Source organism: Callorhinus ursinus, unplaced genomic scaffold, assembly GCF_003265705.2.
Source record: "Callorhinus ursinus isolate GAN/ISIS: 27379988/994484 unplaced genomic scaffold, GSC_fseal_2.0 scaffold31, whole genome shotgun sequence".
NCBI classification, from domain to species: Eukaryota; Metazoa; Chordata; class Mammalia; order Carnivora; family Otariidae; genus Callorhinus; species Callorhinus ursinus.
This window is the reverse complement of record NW_027397093.1, coordinates 15,842,616-15,858,370: the sequence shown is the minus strand read 5'-3', so window position 1 is coordinate 15,858,370 and position 15,755 is coordinate 15,842,616. Positions and strand designations below refer to the sequence as shown.

At 40.9% G+C, this 15,755-nt stretch overlaps 1 protein-coding gene and 1 pseudogene across 1 annotated transcript in view; both read left to right on the top strand.

Moving 5' to 3' along the window:
• Nucleotides 1–15,755, top strand: part of KIFBP (kinesin family binding protein) — a 39,537-nt gene that overhangs the window by 2,359 nt on the left and 21,423 nt on the right. The window contains exon 2 of the mRNA XM_025850307.2: nt 6,716–6,814. Coding sequence (XP_025706092.1) covers nt 6,716–6,814 — 99 coding nt within the window. The remainder of the gene's footprint in view (nt 1–6,715; nt 6,815–15,755) is intronic.
• LOC112807453 (RNA guanine-N7 methyltransferase activating subunit pseudogene) lies at nt 3,416–3,766 on the top strand (annotated as a pseudogene).

Sequence of the window (15,755 nt, the reverse complement as noted above, 5' to 3'; positions counted from 1 at the left end):
CCGATGTGGGACTCGATCCCGGGACTCCAGGATCATGACCTGAGCGGAAGGCAGTCGCTTAACCAACTGAGCCACCCAGGCACCCAATAAATAAAATATTTTTTTTTTAAAGATTTTATTTATTTATTTGAGAGAGAGAATGAGAGAGAGCACGAGAGGGAAGAGGGTCGGAGGGAGAGGCAGACTCCCCGCTGAGCGGGGAGCCCGATGCGGGACTCGATCCCAGGACTCCAGGATCATGACCTGAGCCGAAGGCAGTCGCTTAACCAACTGAGCCACCCAGGCGCCCCTAAATAAAATATTTTTGAAAAATAAAATGAATAGATAAATCTTAAAAAAAAAAGTTCTGGCCACTGCAATGATATAGAAAGCAAATAAGAGTTACTAATTTTGGGAAAAAAATAAAATAATTTCCAAAAGTAACTATTTGCATATGTGATCCTTGAATACTTTAAAGTCATCAGCTGAAAAACTATTAGAACTTTGATCAATTCAATAAAGTGGGAGGATATAAATAAATATATAATATTAATAGTATTCCTGTACATAAGCAATACTGGTTAAAAATACTATTTTTAGAAATTGCATTCACAACAGCAATATTAGAGGTAATAGAACTGATAATCCTAAATGGAAAGATATAACAGTTTCCTGGGTGGCAATAAACATAACAGTCATATATGTATATTTTTTTAAGATTTTATTTATTTATTTGACAGAGAGAGAGAGAGAACAAGCAGGGGGAGTAGCTGAGGGAGAGGGAGAAGCAGGCTCCCTGCTGAGCAGGGAGCCAGATATGGGTCTGGATCCTAGGACCCTGGGATCATGACCTGAGCCAAAAGCAGATGCTTAACCGACTGAGCCACCCAGGCACCCACATAACAGTCATATTCTGATATTCATTTGTAGGTTTAGTGCAGTTTCTGCTGAACTCATAATAGTTTTTCTTAGAGCTTGACAAAATGAGTATGTGTGTTTGAAAGAATAAAGAAAAGTGAACATAAGAAAAAGAAAAATGCACTAAAACTAGCTTACCAGGTACTAAAACTATACAGAAATAATAATTTAATTAGATTAGATTAAAAGGTAATTTAATTTAATTGGCTAGTACCTAGCTTACCAGATACCAAAACTATACAGCAATAGTAATTTAAGTCTATTTGTGCTAGTGTGTTTCTTTTTTTTTTTTTTAAAGATTTTATTTATTTATTTGAGAAAGAGAGAGTATAAGGAGAGGAGGAGCAGAGGCAGAGGGAGAAGCAGACTCCCCGCCGAGCAGGGAACCCAATGCAGGGCTCGATCCCAGGACCCTGAGATCATGACCTGAGCCGAAGGCAGACGCTTAACCGGCTGAGCCACCCAGGCGCCCCTGTGCTAGTGTGTTTCTAACTCTACTGTTTGGTTGATCTGTTTATTCCAGTGGCATTACCACACTAGAATTTTATTACATTAATGTTTGCTATATAGGATGGGAGATTTTGTTTTAAAGATTTTGTTGATTTGTTTATTTTAGAGACAGAGTACGCAAGCAGGGGAGGAGCAGAGTGGGAGGGAGAGGAAGGGAGAAAGAATCTCAAGCAGACTCAGCGCCAAGTGTAGAGGACACCGGGCTCCATCTCAACCCTGAGATCATGACTGCAGTCGAAACCAAGAGTCTGAAGGTTAACCAGCTGAGCCACCCAGGTGTCCCAGTGATGAGAGCATTGATCTCACTAATAATAAAGCAAACTAAAAAAAATAGAAAAATTGGATCAGATTGGCAGAGATTATTAAAGTTATTGCTTATACTTGTTACTGGAGAGACTATGAGGAAACAGATAATATCTATTAGCATTATCGTTAGTGGAAATACAAATTCACAGAACTTTCCGGAAGATCAGTAGGTATCAGAATTCTGGAGTCAAGACTTTGACTTTAAAATTCCATATCAGGGGCGCCTGGGTGGCTCAGTTGGTTAAGCGTCTGCCTTTGGCTCAGGTCATGGTCCCAGGGTCCTGGGATCGAGCCCCGCATCGGGCTCCCTGCTCAGTGGGAAGCCTGCTTCTCCGTCTCCCACTCCCCCTGCTTGTGTTCCCTCTCTTGCTATATCTTTGTCAAATAAAAAAAATCTTAAAAAAAATTTCCATATTAATATCCTAAAATAATATTGGAACAGGTATGCAAAGGTATGTCAGCATGGATGTTCATCACAGCATTGTCAATTAAAAAAAAACCAATGAAATATCAGTCAGTAGCTATATGGTTAAATAAATATGGATACATCCATACAGAAGAACAGTGTGCAGCCACTAAAAAATAATGATATATATTTGTTAATCAAAAATATCAATATTGGGGCGCCTGGGTGGCTCAGTCGTTAAGCGTCAGCCTTTGGCTCAGGTCGTGATCCCAGAGTCCTGGGATCGAGCCCCGCATTGGGTTCCCTGCTCTGCTGGGAGCCTGCTTTTCCCTCACCGTCTGCTTGCCTCTCTGCCTACTTGTGCTCTCCCTCTCTCTCTTTGTCAAATAAATAAATAAAATCTTTAAAAAAAATAAAAAAATCAATATTAAGAGGGAGAGGGAAGACTATAAGGCATGTTTGGAATTAGAATGATTCTATTTTGTAAAAGACTGTGTGTGTGTGTAGGAAAAAGTTTGAAAGTAACAGCTCGTGAGAATTTATGATATTCTGACTGCTTTGTCTCAATCTGGTGTTTCCTTCCTGGGAAACTATAGAAATACAAAACCTGGATCCACATTAGATTATCAAAAGAGACTATCCCCTTCTACCTTCACTAGGAGAATGATTTTTCTCCTTGGGGCACCTGGGTGAGTCAGTCAGTTAAGCATCTGACTCTTGATTTCAGCTCAGATCATGATCTCAGGGTCATGAGATCCGGCTCTGTGCTGGGTGTGGAGCCTGCTTAAGATTCTCTTTCTCCCTCTGCCCCCTTTCCCCCTCCCACCTCGGGCATGATCTCTCTCTAAAAACAGAACAAAAAAAGAATTTTTTTCCAGTTTTCCTTCCAATTTTTGCTATCAGCAATATACACTTGTACTATCATCTTTTTCTCAAACCCAGTGTGGGGCTTGCACTCCTGATCTTGAGATCAAGAGTTGCATGCTCTACCCACTGAGCCAGCCAGGTGCCCCTCATCTTGAGTGAAATTTAACTACTTCACCTAAGTAAAATTTCCTAACAAATTAGTAGATTATTCTCCCCACTCCCAGGATATAAATGTATAAAGAGTAGCTTTTGTGTGTGTTTATAGCTTTATTGAGGTATAACTGGCATACGATAAACTGTCTATCTGAAATACATTAAGTTCCTTACCTTGGAGAGCTGAAGTAGTGGGAGATCCTTTGCCCACGGTGCGGGCTGGAGATCGAAACAACATAAACATTGCAGCTGCCTGAGATTGCTGGGAATTTCAGGATGACAGATACTCCTGAAGCTGTTCCCAAATTTGAAGAGATGTTTGCCAATAGATTCACAGAAGATGACAAAGAGTACCAGGAATACCTGAAATGCCCTCCTGAATCCCCTCCAATCGTTGAGGAATGGAATAGCAGAGCTGGTGGGAACCAGAGAAATAGAGGCAATCAGTTGCAAGATAACAGTTTAGAGGTAGGGATAGTAGACGGAGGTGGCCAAGGGACAGTCAGTGCAGTCAGTGGCATGGATGATCCTGGGATAACAGTTACCTGCAACACAGACAAGAACCTTACTGCCCCCACCAAAATGGAACATGGTTACAACCAACGGCCTCCCTATGGTTGCTACTGATGGAAACGTCAGCAGCTTTTAGTAAAACCATTTTCTCTGTTGACATGACAAAAGTTTGTGTTTATCTTCTGTTGGTCATAGTTTTACATCTGATTTCGGAGAGTGGATTATTAACTTTTTGGAACTTGTGACTTTAAAAAAAAAAATGAGATCTTACTAGAGATGTGATGGTTCAGTATGCCCCTAAAAAGGTGGTGGGGAGTCTGCTTCACCCTCTGACCCTCCCCCCTCTCATGCTCTCTCTATCTCATTCTCTCTCTCAAATAAATAAATAAATAAATCTTAAAAAAAAAAAGTTTGTGGATTATATTGCCTGACTTCTACCTCAGATTCTTCTTTGTTTCCTGACTTAATAGTGCTTTGAACTTGGTGTCTGTTTTCTTTGTTTGACCTCCAGGAGTTCTGTCTTTGTTTTACACAGAAATAAAAATTTTAAAGTAGAAAAAAAAATAAAGTACATAATTTGATGAATTTTGACATATGTATATACCCATGAAACAATCTCTGCAATCAAGGTATTGACCGTATCCATTGACCATATCCTTCCACAGAGGCTTCCTGTGCTCCTCTGTAATCCCTGAGACTTTATTCTCTCTCTCTCCCTTCGCCTTGGCTCCTCCTTCACATTTTCTAGAATTTCATAATGGAATCATGCAGTGTTTCTCTTATTTTGGTCTCACTTTCAGCATCGTCATTTCATTGCTGCATCTGAGATATTCATGTTTTTTTCTTTTTTAGTCTGTTAATATGGTGAATGACCTTGATTTTTCCAATGTTAAACTAACCTTTCCTTCCTGTGGTAAAATACACTTGAAGTTTTTACCGAGTAAAACTTGGGTGAAATATTACCCTTTCTGTATATTGTTGAACTCCATTTGCTAAAATTTTAATATTTTTTCATATCTGTGTTCATGAAGGATATCAGGCTGTGGTTTTCTTGTTATGTCTTTGGTTTAGTATGAGATGGAAAGCATTCTTTCCTCTACTAGACAGAGTTGTGCAGAATTGGTATTATTTCTTACGTGTTTGGTAGAATTCACCAGCAGTACCTTTTTAGCTGTTTTTATTTTTATTTTTTATTTATTTTTATTTATTTTTTGACAGAGAGAGAGAGAGACAGCGAGAGAGGGAACACAAGCAATGGGAGTGGGCAAGGGAGAAGCAGGCCTCCCACAGAGCTGGGAGCCCGACGCAGGGCTCCATCCCAGAACCTTGGGATCCTGACCCGAGCCGAAGGCAGACGCTTAACAACTGAGCCACCCAGGTGCCCCTCTTTTTTGTTTTTTTAAAGATTTATTTATTGGGGCACCTGGGTGGCTCAGTCAGTTAAGTGTCTGCCTTCGGCTCAGTTCGTGATCCCAGGGTCCTGGGATCGAGCCCCACGTTGGGCTCCCTGCTCAATGGGGAGCCTGCTTCTCCCTCTTCCTCTGCCTTTCCCCTCCACTTGTGCTCTCTCTCAAATAAAAAAAAAAAACCTAAAAAAAGAAAGATTTATTTATTATAGAGAGAGAATCTCAAGCAGACTCTGTGCTGCATGCAGAGCCTGATGTGGAGCTCGATTTCATGACCCTGAGATCATGACCTGAGCTGAAACCAAGAGTCAGATGCTTAACTGACTGAGCCACCCAGGTGCCCCTAGCTGTTTTTATTTTATATTTAATTTTTTTCCTACCTGGTCTGATATCCTGAGGGCAAGAACATGATGATGCTCTGTGAATGATATAGTAGTTTCTGGTGTATTTTAGGATTTATATTATATTTAAACATAATTTATGTAGAATGTCAATAGTAGTTATTTTTGTGGAGTGAACATTTAAAAAAACCACTAACATTATGTGTCAATTATATCTCAAAAAGAATTGCAAAACTAAAAAAACATTACACTATTTTTAAAAATCAAATCAATTCTAGATCTGTTGCATGGTCTGTACCTTCAAGATCTCAATAGGTTATGGCTCAAAAGAAAAACCTTAGTCATTTGTAGATACACTCTGGGGTTCTCTACTTGGTTTAAGATTTATCGCACACGGGAACCATTGCTTTCTGTGGCACAGCCTACCCTGGAGCTAGCAGGTTAAATATATCACCATCCCATCAAAACAGAGCAAATGTGGCCAACCAGTTCCTGGTACTAGGGAAATCTCTAGACTCTGTAGGCTAGATAGAGTGTGCTGGGGTTGGGCTTATTGGTGTCATGGCTAAATGGAGTTTCTCCGGGACTATTGTCAGGAAAAATAAGTTGAACTAGAGAGTGAGACAAGGTGGTTTGTGCATCCATTTCTATGATCAGGAAATGAATATTAAGGGAGATTATATTCTTTGAGTCTGGGTGGGCAGAGTAATCAGTAAGTTAGTAGTGGGCAAGAGCCCCTTCAGGTTTCCCCAGGGTCCTGCAAAGGACCCTCCTAAATAAAAAGGAAACAACTGTCCCATCTCAATACATTATCTCTGTGACCTATAGTCCCTACTGAGGACTGATCACTTAACTTAAAAAAATGATAGAATAGAAACATTATGTGAAGCCAGAAGACCAGAGGTCTGTGTTCCAGAGGAATGATCAAGTCACCTGTAAACTGTAGGGTTTCTACATGTGCCCCCCCTTTTTTTGTGTGTGTCATGAGCCCCTTTTGCAGTCTAGTAAAGCCTGTATTTCATAAACAGAATAATTATTTTAAATGTATAATGTAAAATGTAAAGGGTTACAAAAGAAACCAATAACATAAGTTTATTGAAATGTTTTCTTAAAAGATTTGTTTATTTATTTAAGGGGGGCCACAGGGAGAGGAAATCTCAAGCAGACTCCCTGCTGGGCCTGGGCCCTGAGATCATGACCTCAGCTGAAATCAAGAGACAGATGCTTAACCACCTGAGCCAGCCAGGCGCCCCTGAAAGTTACTTTAATTGGAAGATTTATATTGTCATTATTTATTTCTTTTCTTTATTTTCCAGAATAACCTGGGTATCTTGTGGTCTGAAAGAGAAGAAATTGAAACTGCACAGGCTTATCTAGAATCATCAGAAGCACTGTATAACCAGTATATGAAAGAGGTATGTTGGATGTCAGATAAATTTTAAATTTTTATTGAAACGAGTCAAGATGTGGGGGCCCTGGGTGGCTCGGTTGGTTAAACATCTGCCTTGGGCTCAGGTCATAATCCTAGGGTCCTGGGATTGAGCCCTACATCAGGCTCCTCGCTCAGTGGGGAGTCTGCTTTTCCCTCTCCCTCTGCTGCTCCCCCTGCTGTGCTCTCTCTCTCTGTAAAATAAATAAATAAAATGTTAAAAAAAAAAAAAGGAAAGAAAAACTAGTCAAGATTTGAAGGCTCTTATTCCTCATTTACATTATTAGTACATGACTCTTCAGTATACCCAGGGATCTCCTATAGAGCTATCTAGGTGATCACCTAATAGGGTTTTTATATATATATATATAATGTATTATTTGTTTCAGGGGTACAGGTCTGTGATTACACAATACAGTGTTACACAATACACAGTGCTAACACACATATCCTCCCCAATGTCCATCACCGACCCCCCCATCCCTCCCACCCCCCTCCACTCAAGCAGCCCTCAATTTGTTTCCTGAGATTAAAAGTCTCTTATGGTTTGTCTCCCTCTCTGGTTTTGTCTTGTTTCATTTTTTCCTCTCTTTCCCTGTGATCCTCTGCCTTGTTTCTCAAATTCCACGTATCAGTGAGATCATATGATAATTGTCTTTCTCTGATTGACTTATTTCCTAGCATAATACCCTCTAGTTCGATCCATGTCGTTGCAAATGGCAAGATTTCATTTTTTTGATGGATGCATAATCCATCGTATATATATCACATCTTCTTTATCCATTCATCTGTCGATGGACATCTGGGCTCTTTCCATAGTTTGGCTTTTGTAGATATTGCTGCTATAAACATTGGGAGGCATGTGCCCCTTCGGATCACTACATTTGTATCTTTGGGGTAAATACCCAGTATTGCAATTGCTGGGTCATAGGGTAGCTCTATTTTCAACTTTTTTTTTTTTTTTAAGATTTTATTTATTTATTTGAGAGAGCGGTAGAATGAGAGATAGAGAGCACGAGAGGGAAGAGGTCAGAGGGAGAAGCAGGCTCCCCGCCGAGCAGGGAGCCCGATGCGGGGCTCGATCCCGGGACTCCAGGATCATGACCTGAGCCGAAGGCAGTCGCTTAACCGACTGAGCCACCCAGGTGCCCTCTATTTTCAACTTTTTGAGGAACCTCCATACTGTTTTCCAGAGTGGCTGCACCAGCTTGCATTCCCACCAACAGAGTAGGAGGGTTCCCCTTCCTCCACATCCTTGCCAACATCTGTCGTTTCCTGACTTGTTAATTTTAGCCATTCTGACTAGTGTGAGGTCGTATCTCATTGTGGTTTTGATTTGTATTTCCCTGATGCCGAGTGATGTTGAACACTTTTTCATGTATCTTTTGGCCATTTGGATGTCTTCTTTGCAGAAATGTCTTCTGCCCATTTCTTGATTGGATTATTTGTTCCTTGGGTGTTGAGTTTGATAAGTTCTTTATAGATTTTGGATACTAGCCCTATATCTGTTAAGTTATTTGCAAATATCTTCTCCCTTCTCCTCGGTAGTCTTTTGGTTTTGTTGACTGTTTCCTTTGCTGTGCAAAAGCTTTTTATCTTGAAGTCCCAATAGTTCATTTTTGCCCTTGCTTCCCTCGCCTTTGGCGATGTGGCTAGGAGGAAGTGGCTGTGGCTGCAGTTGAAGAGGTTGCTGACTTCTCCTCAAGGATTTTGATGGATTCTTGTCTCACATTTAAGTCTTTCATCCATTTTGAGTCTGTTTTTGTGTATGGTGTAAGGAAATGGTCCAGTTTCATTCTTCTGCATGTGGCTGTCCAGTTTTCCCAACACCATTTGTTGAAGAGATTGTCTTTTTTCCATTGGACATTCTTTCCTACTTTGTGGATTATTAGTTGACCATAGAGTTGAGAGTCCATTTCTGGGCTCTCTAGTCTGTTCCATTGATCTATGTGTCTGTTTTTGTGCCAGTACCATACTGTTTAGATGATTACAGCTTTGTAATAGAGCTTGAAGTCTGGAAGTGTGATGCCACCAGCTTTGCTTTCCTTTTTCAGCATTCCTCTATTTGGAGTCTTTTTTGGTTCCATACAAATTTTAGGATTATTTTTTCCATTTCTGTGAAAAAAGTTGATGGTGTTTTGCTAGGGATTGCATTAAATGTGTAGGTTGCTCTAGGTAGCATAGACATTTTCACGATATTTGTTCTTCCAATCCATGAGCATAGAATGTTTCTCCATTTCTTTGTGTCTTCCTCAGTTTCTTTCATGAGTAATCTATAATATTCTGAGCACAGGTTCTTTGTCTCTTTGGTTAGATTTATTCCTAGGTATCTTATGGTTTTGGGTGCAGTTGTAAATGGGATCGACTCCTTAATTTCTCTTTCTTCTGTCTTGATGTTGGTGTATAGAAATGCAACTGATTTCTGTGCATTGATTTTATATCTTGCCACTTTACTGAATTCCTGTATGAGTTCTAGCAGTTTTGGGGTGGAGTCTTTTGCGTTTTCCACATAAAGTATCATATCATCTGCAGAGAGTGAGAGTTGGACTTCTTTGTTGATTTGGATGCCTTTTATTTCATTTTGTTGTCTGATTGCTGAGGCTAGAACTTCTAGTACTACTTTGAACAGCAGTGGTGATAATGGACATCCCTGCCGTGTTCCTGACCTTAGGGGACAAGCTCTCAGTTTTTCCTCATTGAGAATGATACTCGCTGTGGGTTTTTCATGGATGGCTTTTATTGTATTGAGGTACGTACCCCCTATCCTCACACTGTGAAGAGTTTTAATCAAGAAAGGATGCTGTACTTTGTCAAATGCTTTTTCTGCATCTATTGAGAGGATCATATGGTTCTTGTCCTTTCTTTTATTATTAATGTATTGTATCACATTGATCCGTGGATGTTGAACCAGCCTTGCAGCCCAGGAATAAATGCCACTTGGTTGTGGTGAATAATCCTTTTAATGTACTGTTGGATCCTATTGGCTAGTATTTTGGTGAGAATTTTTGCATCTATGTTCATCAGGGATATTGGTTCGTAATTCTCCTTTTTGATGGAGTCTTTGTCTGGTTTTGGGATCAGGGTAATGCTGGTCTCATAAAATGAGTTTAGAAGTTTTCCCTCCATTTCTATTTTTTCGAACAGTTTCAGAAGAACAGGCATTAATTCTTCTTTAAATGTTTGGTAGAATTCCCCTGGGAAGCCATCTGGGCTCTTGTTTGTTGGGAGAGTTTTGATGAGTGCTTCAATTTCCTTGCTGGTTATGGGTCTCTTCAGGTTTTCTCTTTCTTCCTGGCTCAGTTTTGGTAGTTTATACATCTCTAGGAATGCATCCATTTCTTCCAGATTGTCTAATTTGTTGGCATAGAGTTGCTCATAATATGTTCTTATAATTGTTTGTATTTCTTTGGTGTTGGTTGTGATCTCTCCTCTTTCATTCATGATTTTTTTTATTTGGGTCCTTTCTCTTTTCTTTTTGATAAGTCTGGCCAGGGGTTTATCAATCTTGTTAATTCTTTCAAAGAACCAGCTCCTAGTTTCGCTGATCTGTTCTACTGTTCTTTTGGTTTCTATTTCATTGATTTCTGCTCTGATCTTTTTTTTAAAGATTTTTTATTTATTTATTTGACAAAGAGAGACAAAGTGAGACCAGGAACACAGGCAGGGGGAGTGGGAGAGGGAGAAGCAGGCTTCCTGTGGAGCAGGGAGCCCGATGTGGGGCTCAGTCCTGGGATCCTGGGATCATGACCCAAGCCGAAGGCAGATGCCTTAACGACTGAGCCACCTGGGTGCCCCCCCAAATAGCGTTCTTAAAAATAATCCTCAGATGGGGTCTAAGTGCAGTCTTAGTCCAAATATAATTGTATAGGAAATATTCTGATATTATCCTAAAATACTGATACTGGCATATTTTCATTTATAATCTAAAAATTGTTTTGAGGGCTCCTGGGTGGCTTAGTTGGTTACATGTCTGCGTTTGGCTTAGGTCATGATTCCAGGGTCCTGGGATTGAGTCTTGCATTGGACTTCCTGCTCCTTGGGAGCCTGCTTCTCCCTTTCCCTCTCCCCTCCCCCCTACTCATGCACCTGCGCTCTTTCTTTCATAAATAAATAAAACCTTTAAAAAAGAATAAAAAAATAAAAATTCTGTTTTGAAATATAAACGAAAATTTTATTTTGATTTCCACTGAGAATAGCAGTGCTTACAGGAAAGCAAACAGCTACTTAAGCAAAATATCTTAAGTCTTTGAGGGCATGGTTCTCAAATTTCAGCATGCATCTGTCTGGAGGGCTCTGGAGGGCTTGTTAAAACGAATTTTTTTTTTTTAAAGATTTTATTTATTTATTTGATAGAGAGAGACACAGCAAAAGAGGGAACACAAGCAGGGGGAGTGGGAGAGGGAGAAGCAGGCTTCCAGTTGAGCAGGACCCCGATGCGGGGCTCGATCCCAGGACCCTGGGACCATGACCTGAGCCGAAGGCAGACTCTTAACCAACTAAGCCACCCAGGCGCCCGTAAAACAGAATGTTCACTCCCAGACTCTTCAGTAGGTCTTGGTTGAGGCCTGAGAATTTGCCTTTTTAACAAGGTGCCAGGTGATGTTGATGCTGCTGGTCCACGTACTACACTTTGAGAACCACTGCCTCAGAGAAAGGGTTTTCAGTGATTTTTTTTTTTCCACTTGTGAAAGCCCTTTGAAATGTAATTTGTAAAAACTGATTGAGCCACTGTGGTTAAGCAGGTCAGAAGAACTCTCAGCCCAATCCACTAGGTTCCTTCTTCCCACCCCATTGTGGTAATACAAAAGGCACGCCATAGAACTTTCTAGGGCTCTAGGGAGCCTAGATAAAAAATTTCTACTTTAGAGGGTCATAGCCCTGTAAAAGTGGCAAATCACTGTGTTACCATCCATTCCTTAATAAATTTTGCCTACTAAAAGTTGGCAGTTTGTAGATTACCCATGTGTGCAGGCAAGGGGGTATAGGAGGTATTTCTATATCATCAGCTTAATTTTTCCTTTTTTTTTTTTAAGATTTTATTTATTTGACACACACACACACACACACAGGGAGAAAGCAAGCACAAGCAGGGGTCGTGGCAGAGAGGGTAAAGTCTCCCCGCTGAGCAGGGAGCCCAGTGTGGGAGGCTTGATCCCAGGACCCTGAGATTAAGACCTTAGCCGAAGGCAGACACTTAACCAACTGAGCTGCCCAGGTGTCCACGTCAGCTTAATTTTTCTACGAACCTAAAACTGCTCTAAAAAATAAAGCCTAGTTTTTTAAAAAATGTTGGCAGTCTTCTAAATTTACAATGGATTTTAGTTAATTTTGTTTTGAGGTTATGCGTAGCACTCCTTTAAATAACCAGATATTTTGAGGTTTCTTAACATTCAGAGTTAAGAAGCAGTACCTTATTGGGGCACCTGGCTGGCTCAGCAAGTAGAGTATGTGACTCTTGATCTCGGGGTTGTGCATTTGAGCCCCATGTTGGGTGTAGAGATTACTTAAAATCTTAACACTCGTGTGTGAAACAAGCAGAGCCAGAGTCAAGATCAGAGGCCAAACTCGGGAGTTGACAAGATGGCCGGGCTGTCCCACAGGATTATGAAGGAAACCCAGCATTTGCTGGCAGAAGCAGTTCCTGGCATTAAAGCAGAACCAGATGAAAACAATGCCCGTTATTTTCATGTGGTCATTGCTGGCCCCCAGGATTTCCATTTGAGGGAGGGACTTTTATTTTTTTATTTAATTTTAATTTTGTTTTTTTTGAGGGAGGGACTTAAAAACAATTTTTTTAATTAAAATATAATGTATTATTTGTTACAGGGGTACAGGTCTGTGATTCATCAGTCTTACACAATTCACAGCGCTCACCATAGTACATACCCTCCCCAGTGTCCATCACCCAGCCACCCCTTCCCTCCCACCCGCCTCCACTCCAGCAACCCTCAGTTTGTTTCCTGAGATGAAGAGTCTCTTATGGTTTGTCTCCCTCTCTGGTTTCATCTTGTTTCATTTTTGAGGGAGGGACTTTTAAACTTGAACTATTCCTTCCAGAAGAATACTTGATGGTAGCCCTTAAACTATGTTTCATGACCAAAATTTATCATCCTAATGTAGACACGTTGGGAAGAATATGTGTAGATACTTTGAAAGATAAGTGGTCCTCAGCGTTGCAGATCCAAACAGTTCTGCTCTCGATCCAGGCTTTGTTAAGTGCTCCCAATCCAGATGATCCATGATGATATAGCGGAGCGGTGGAAGACCGATGAAGCCCAAGCCTTAGAAACAGCTAGAGCATGCACTAGGCTATATGCCATGAATAATATTTAAAATCGATCTGATCATTAAGCGTGCATCACTTCTGCAGAGACTTCTTCCTTTTTTGTTTGCAAAGTCTTAGAGACATTACAGAATAAAAGCCCGGACATCTTCAGTCTTTTGGTGATTAAGTGCACATTAGCAGATCTATGTCTTGTCCTGATTCACTGTTGTAAAGCATGAGCAGAGGCTAGAAGTACCATCTGGATTGTTGTGAAATGTTTAAAAGGAATGGCCCTTCTCTGCTTTTATTCATTTCCCCCATCATGGTTTAACTATAAAGCACTGTGAATGAAGGTAATTGTCAGGATTAGCTGCAGGGGTGTGGGTGTTTTTATTATTTTTTTTGAGGGAGAGAAGTAGTTTTAATTTTATGGATTCCTTTCCCACTTTTATGGTGATCTAATTGCCTTGGTTAAAAGCAGCTAACCAGTTCTTTAGAATATGCTCTCTAGCCAAGTCTAACTTTATTTAGATGCTGTAGATGGATAAGCTTGATTGAACCAAAATGGGAACATTAAACAAACATCACAGCCCTCACTAATAAACATTATAATTCAAGTGTAGAATCCTTCCTTTAAGAAAAAGCTTATGACCATTTTATATGGCTTGTCAGGAAATTTCTGTAATCTTTTGTTTTAGTAAAATATTTGTTGTTATTCTACTTTGCCTTTGTACAGTTTATTTTAATGAATTTATTTCATTTTTCCAATGTGACAGTCATATTTAAAAATTAAAACTGGGGGTGCCTGGGTAGCTCAGTTGGTTAAGCATCTGCCTTCCGCTCAAGTCATGATTCCAGGGTCTTAGAATCGAGCGGCGTTGGGCTCCTTGCTCAGTGGGGAGTCTGCCTCGCCCTCTGCCCCTCCCCCCACCTCACGTATGCAGGCTCGTGCTCTCTCTCTCTCAAATATTAAAATCTTTGAAAAAAAATTAAAACTGATGGAACATTCTGTTTTGGTCTTCACCATCTGACAAGTTGATTGGCAAGAAATGAATTTTGCCAGTTTCTTTTCACCTATGCAAATTTGTGTTAAGACTTCACTGAATGGAGTATGTATGTATGTATGTATTTTTAGATTTTTTTTTTAATTTATTCAGTTGACAGAGGTAGACACAGCGGGAGAGGAAACACAAGCAGGGGGAGTGGGAGAGGGAGAAGCAGGCCTCCTGTAGAGCAAGGAGCCTGATGCAGGGCTCGATCCCAGGACTCCGGGATCATGACCTGAGCCGAAGGCAGACACCCAACGACTGAGCCACCCAGGCGGCCCAGAAAGGAGTATTTATAAGCTGGCCCTCAGCATGCATAAAGCATCGGTATCTGATATTTTTTTTTACCTCCTAGAAATTTGAAATAAATGTATGTTGCCTGGAAAAAAAGGTCTTAAAAAAGAAAAAGAAAATCAGTGTCTTACCAAGTTCACCAGTGTTTTATATGTTGCTAAAATCACTGTAAGTTTTTAGTCCTCATCTTATTTGACTTCTCAGTAGCATTTGACATATTTGGTCAATCTAGCATTTGGCACAGTTAGTCTCTCTTCCTTGAAACAATTATTTTACTTAGCTTCCACCTCTGTTTCTTCTCTGTGATGCTTCTTCCGTATTTCCCCAGCCTCTGAACACTGGAGTACCCAGAGTGGAGTCTTTGGACGTCTCCTCTTTCCATCTGCCTTCATTCCCTTGTTCTAAATACCATCTCTTCGCTGATGGCTCCCAGTTACATCTCCAGTCTACCTCTCCAATTCCAGACTTGTCTGTCCCACTGCTGAGGTGACATTTGCACTTTTTAAGGAGTAGGTATCTCTAAAGCTACCATCTCACACCGGTAGCCTTCCCCTCCCCACCTCCCTTGCTGTAAACACCAACTTCTTTCTTCCAGTTGCTGAGGCCTAAAACCTTGGACACTCCTCTCCTCCTGACACTCTTACCTAACCTACAGTTGGCTTCACCTTTAAATTATATCTAGAATCAGACCACGGCTATCCCCTGGTGCAAGCCACCACTCTCTCTTGCTGAGAGTATTGCTGTAGTCTCCTAACTGGTCTTTCTGCTCTCATGCCCCTTTCAGTCTGTTCGCAGCTCCCATCACATCACTGCTTCCCTCAAGCTCTGCTAATGGCTCTCCCATCTTGCTCAGTGTAGATCCCAAAGACCTTATAATGACTATAAGTTCATTATCTGTTTGGCTGCCATTATTTCTGTAATTTTTTAAAAAGTTATTTATTTATTTGAGGCGGGGAGCATCTTTAAGCAGACTCAGTGCTGAGTGCAGAGCCCAACCCGGGGCTCGATCTCATGACCCTGAGATCTCAACCTGAGCTGAAACCAGGAGTCAGTTGCTCAACCGACTGCACCACCCAGGCGCCCCTTCTCTAATTTTATCTTCTACTATTTTCTCCTGTCTCACTGTGATGTAGCTACATTGGCCTTCTTGCTATTCCTGAAACACACCAGACAAGCTCCTGACTCAGGGTCTTTGCCCTTAACTGTTTCCTCTGCTGAGACTGCTCTTCCACTAGCTATCAACCTGGCTCACTCCTTCATTCCCTTCAGCTTGTGACTCACATGTCTCCCATCCAATAAGCACTCACTGGCCGCTCCACCTG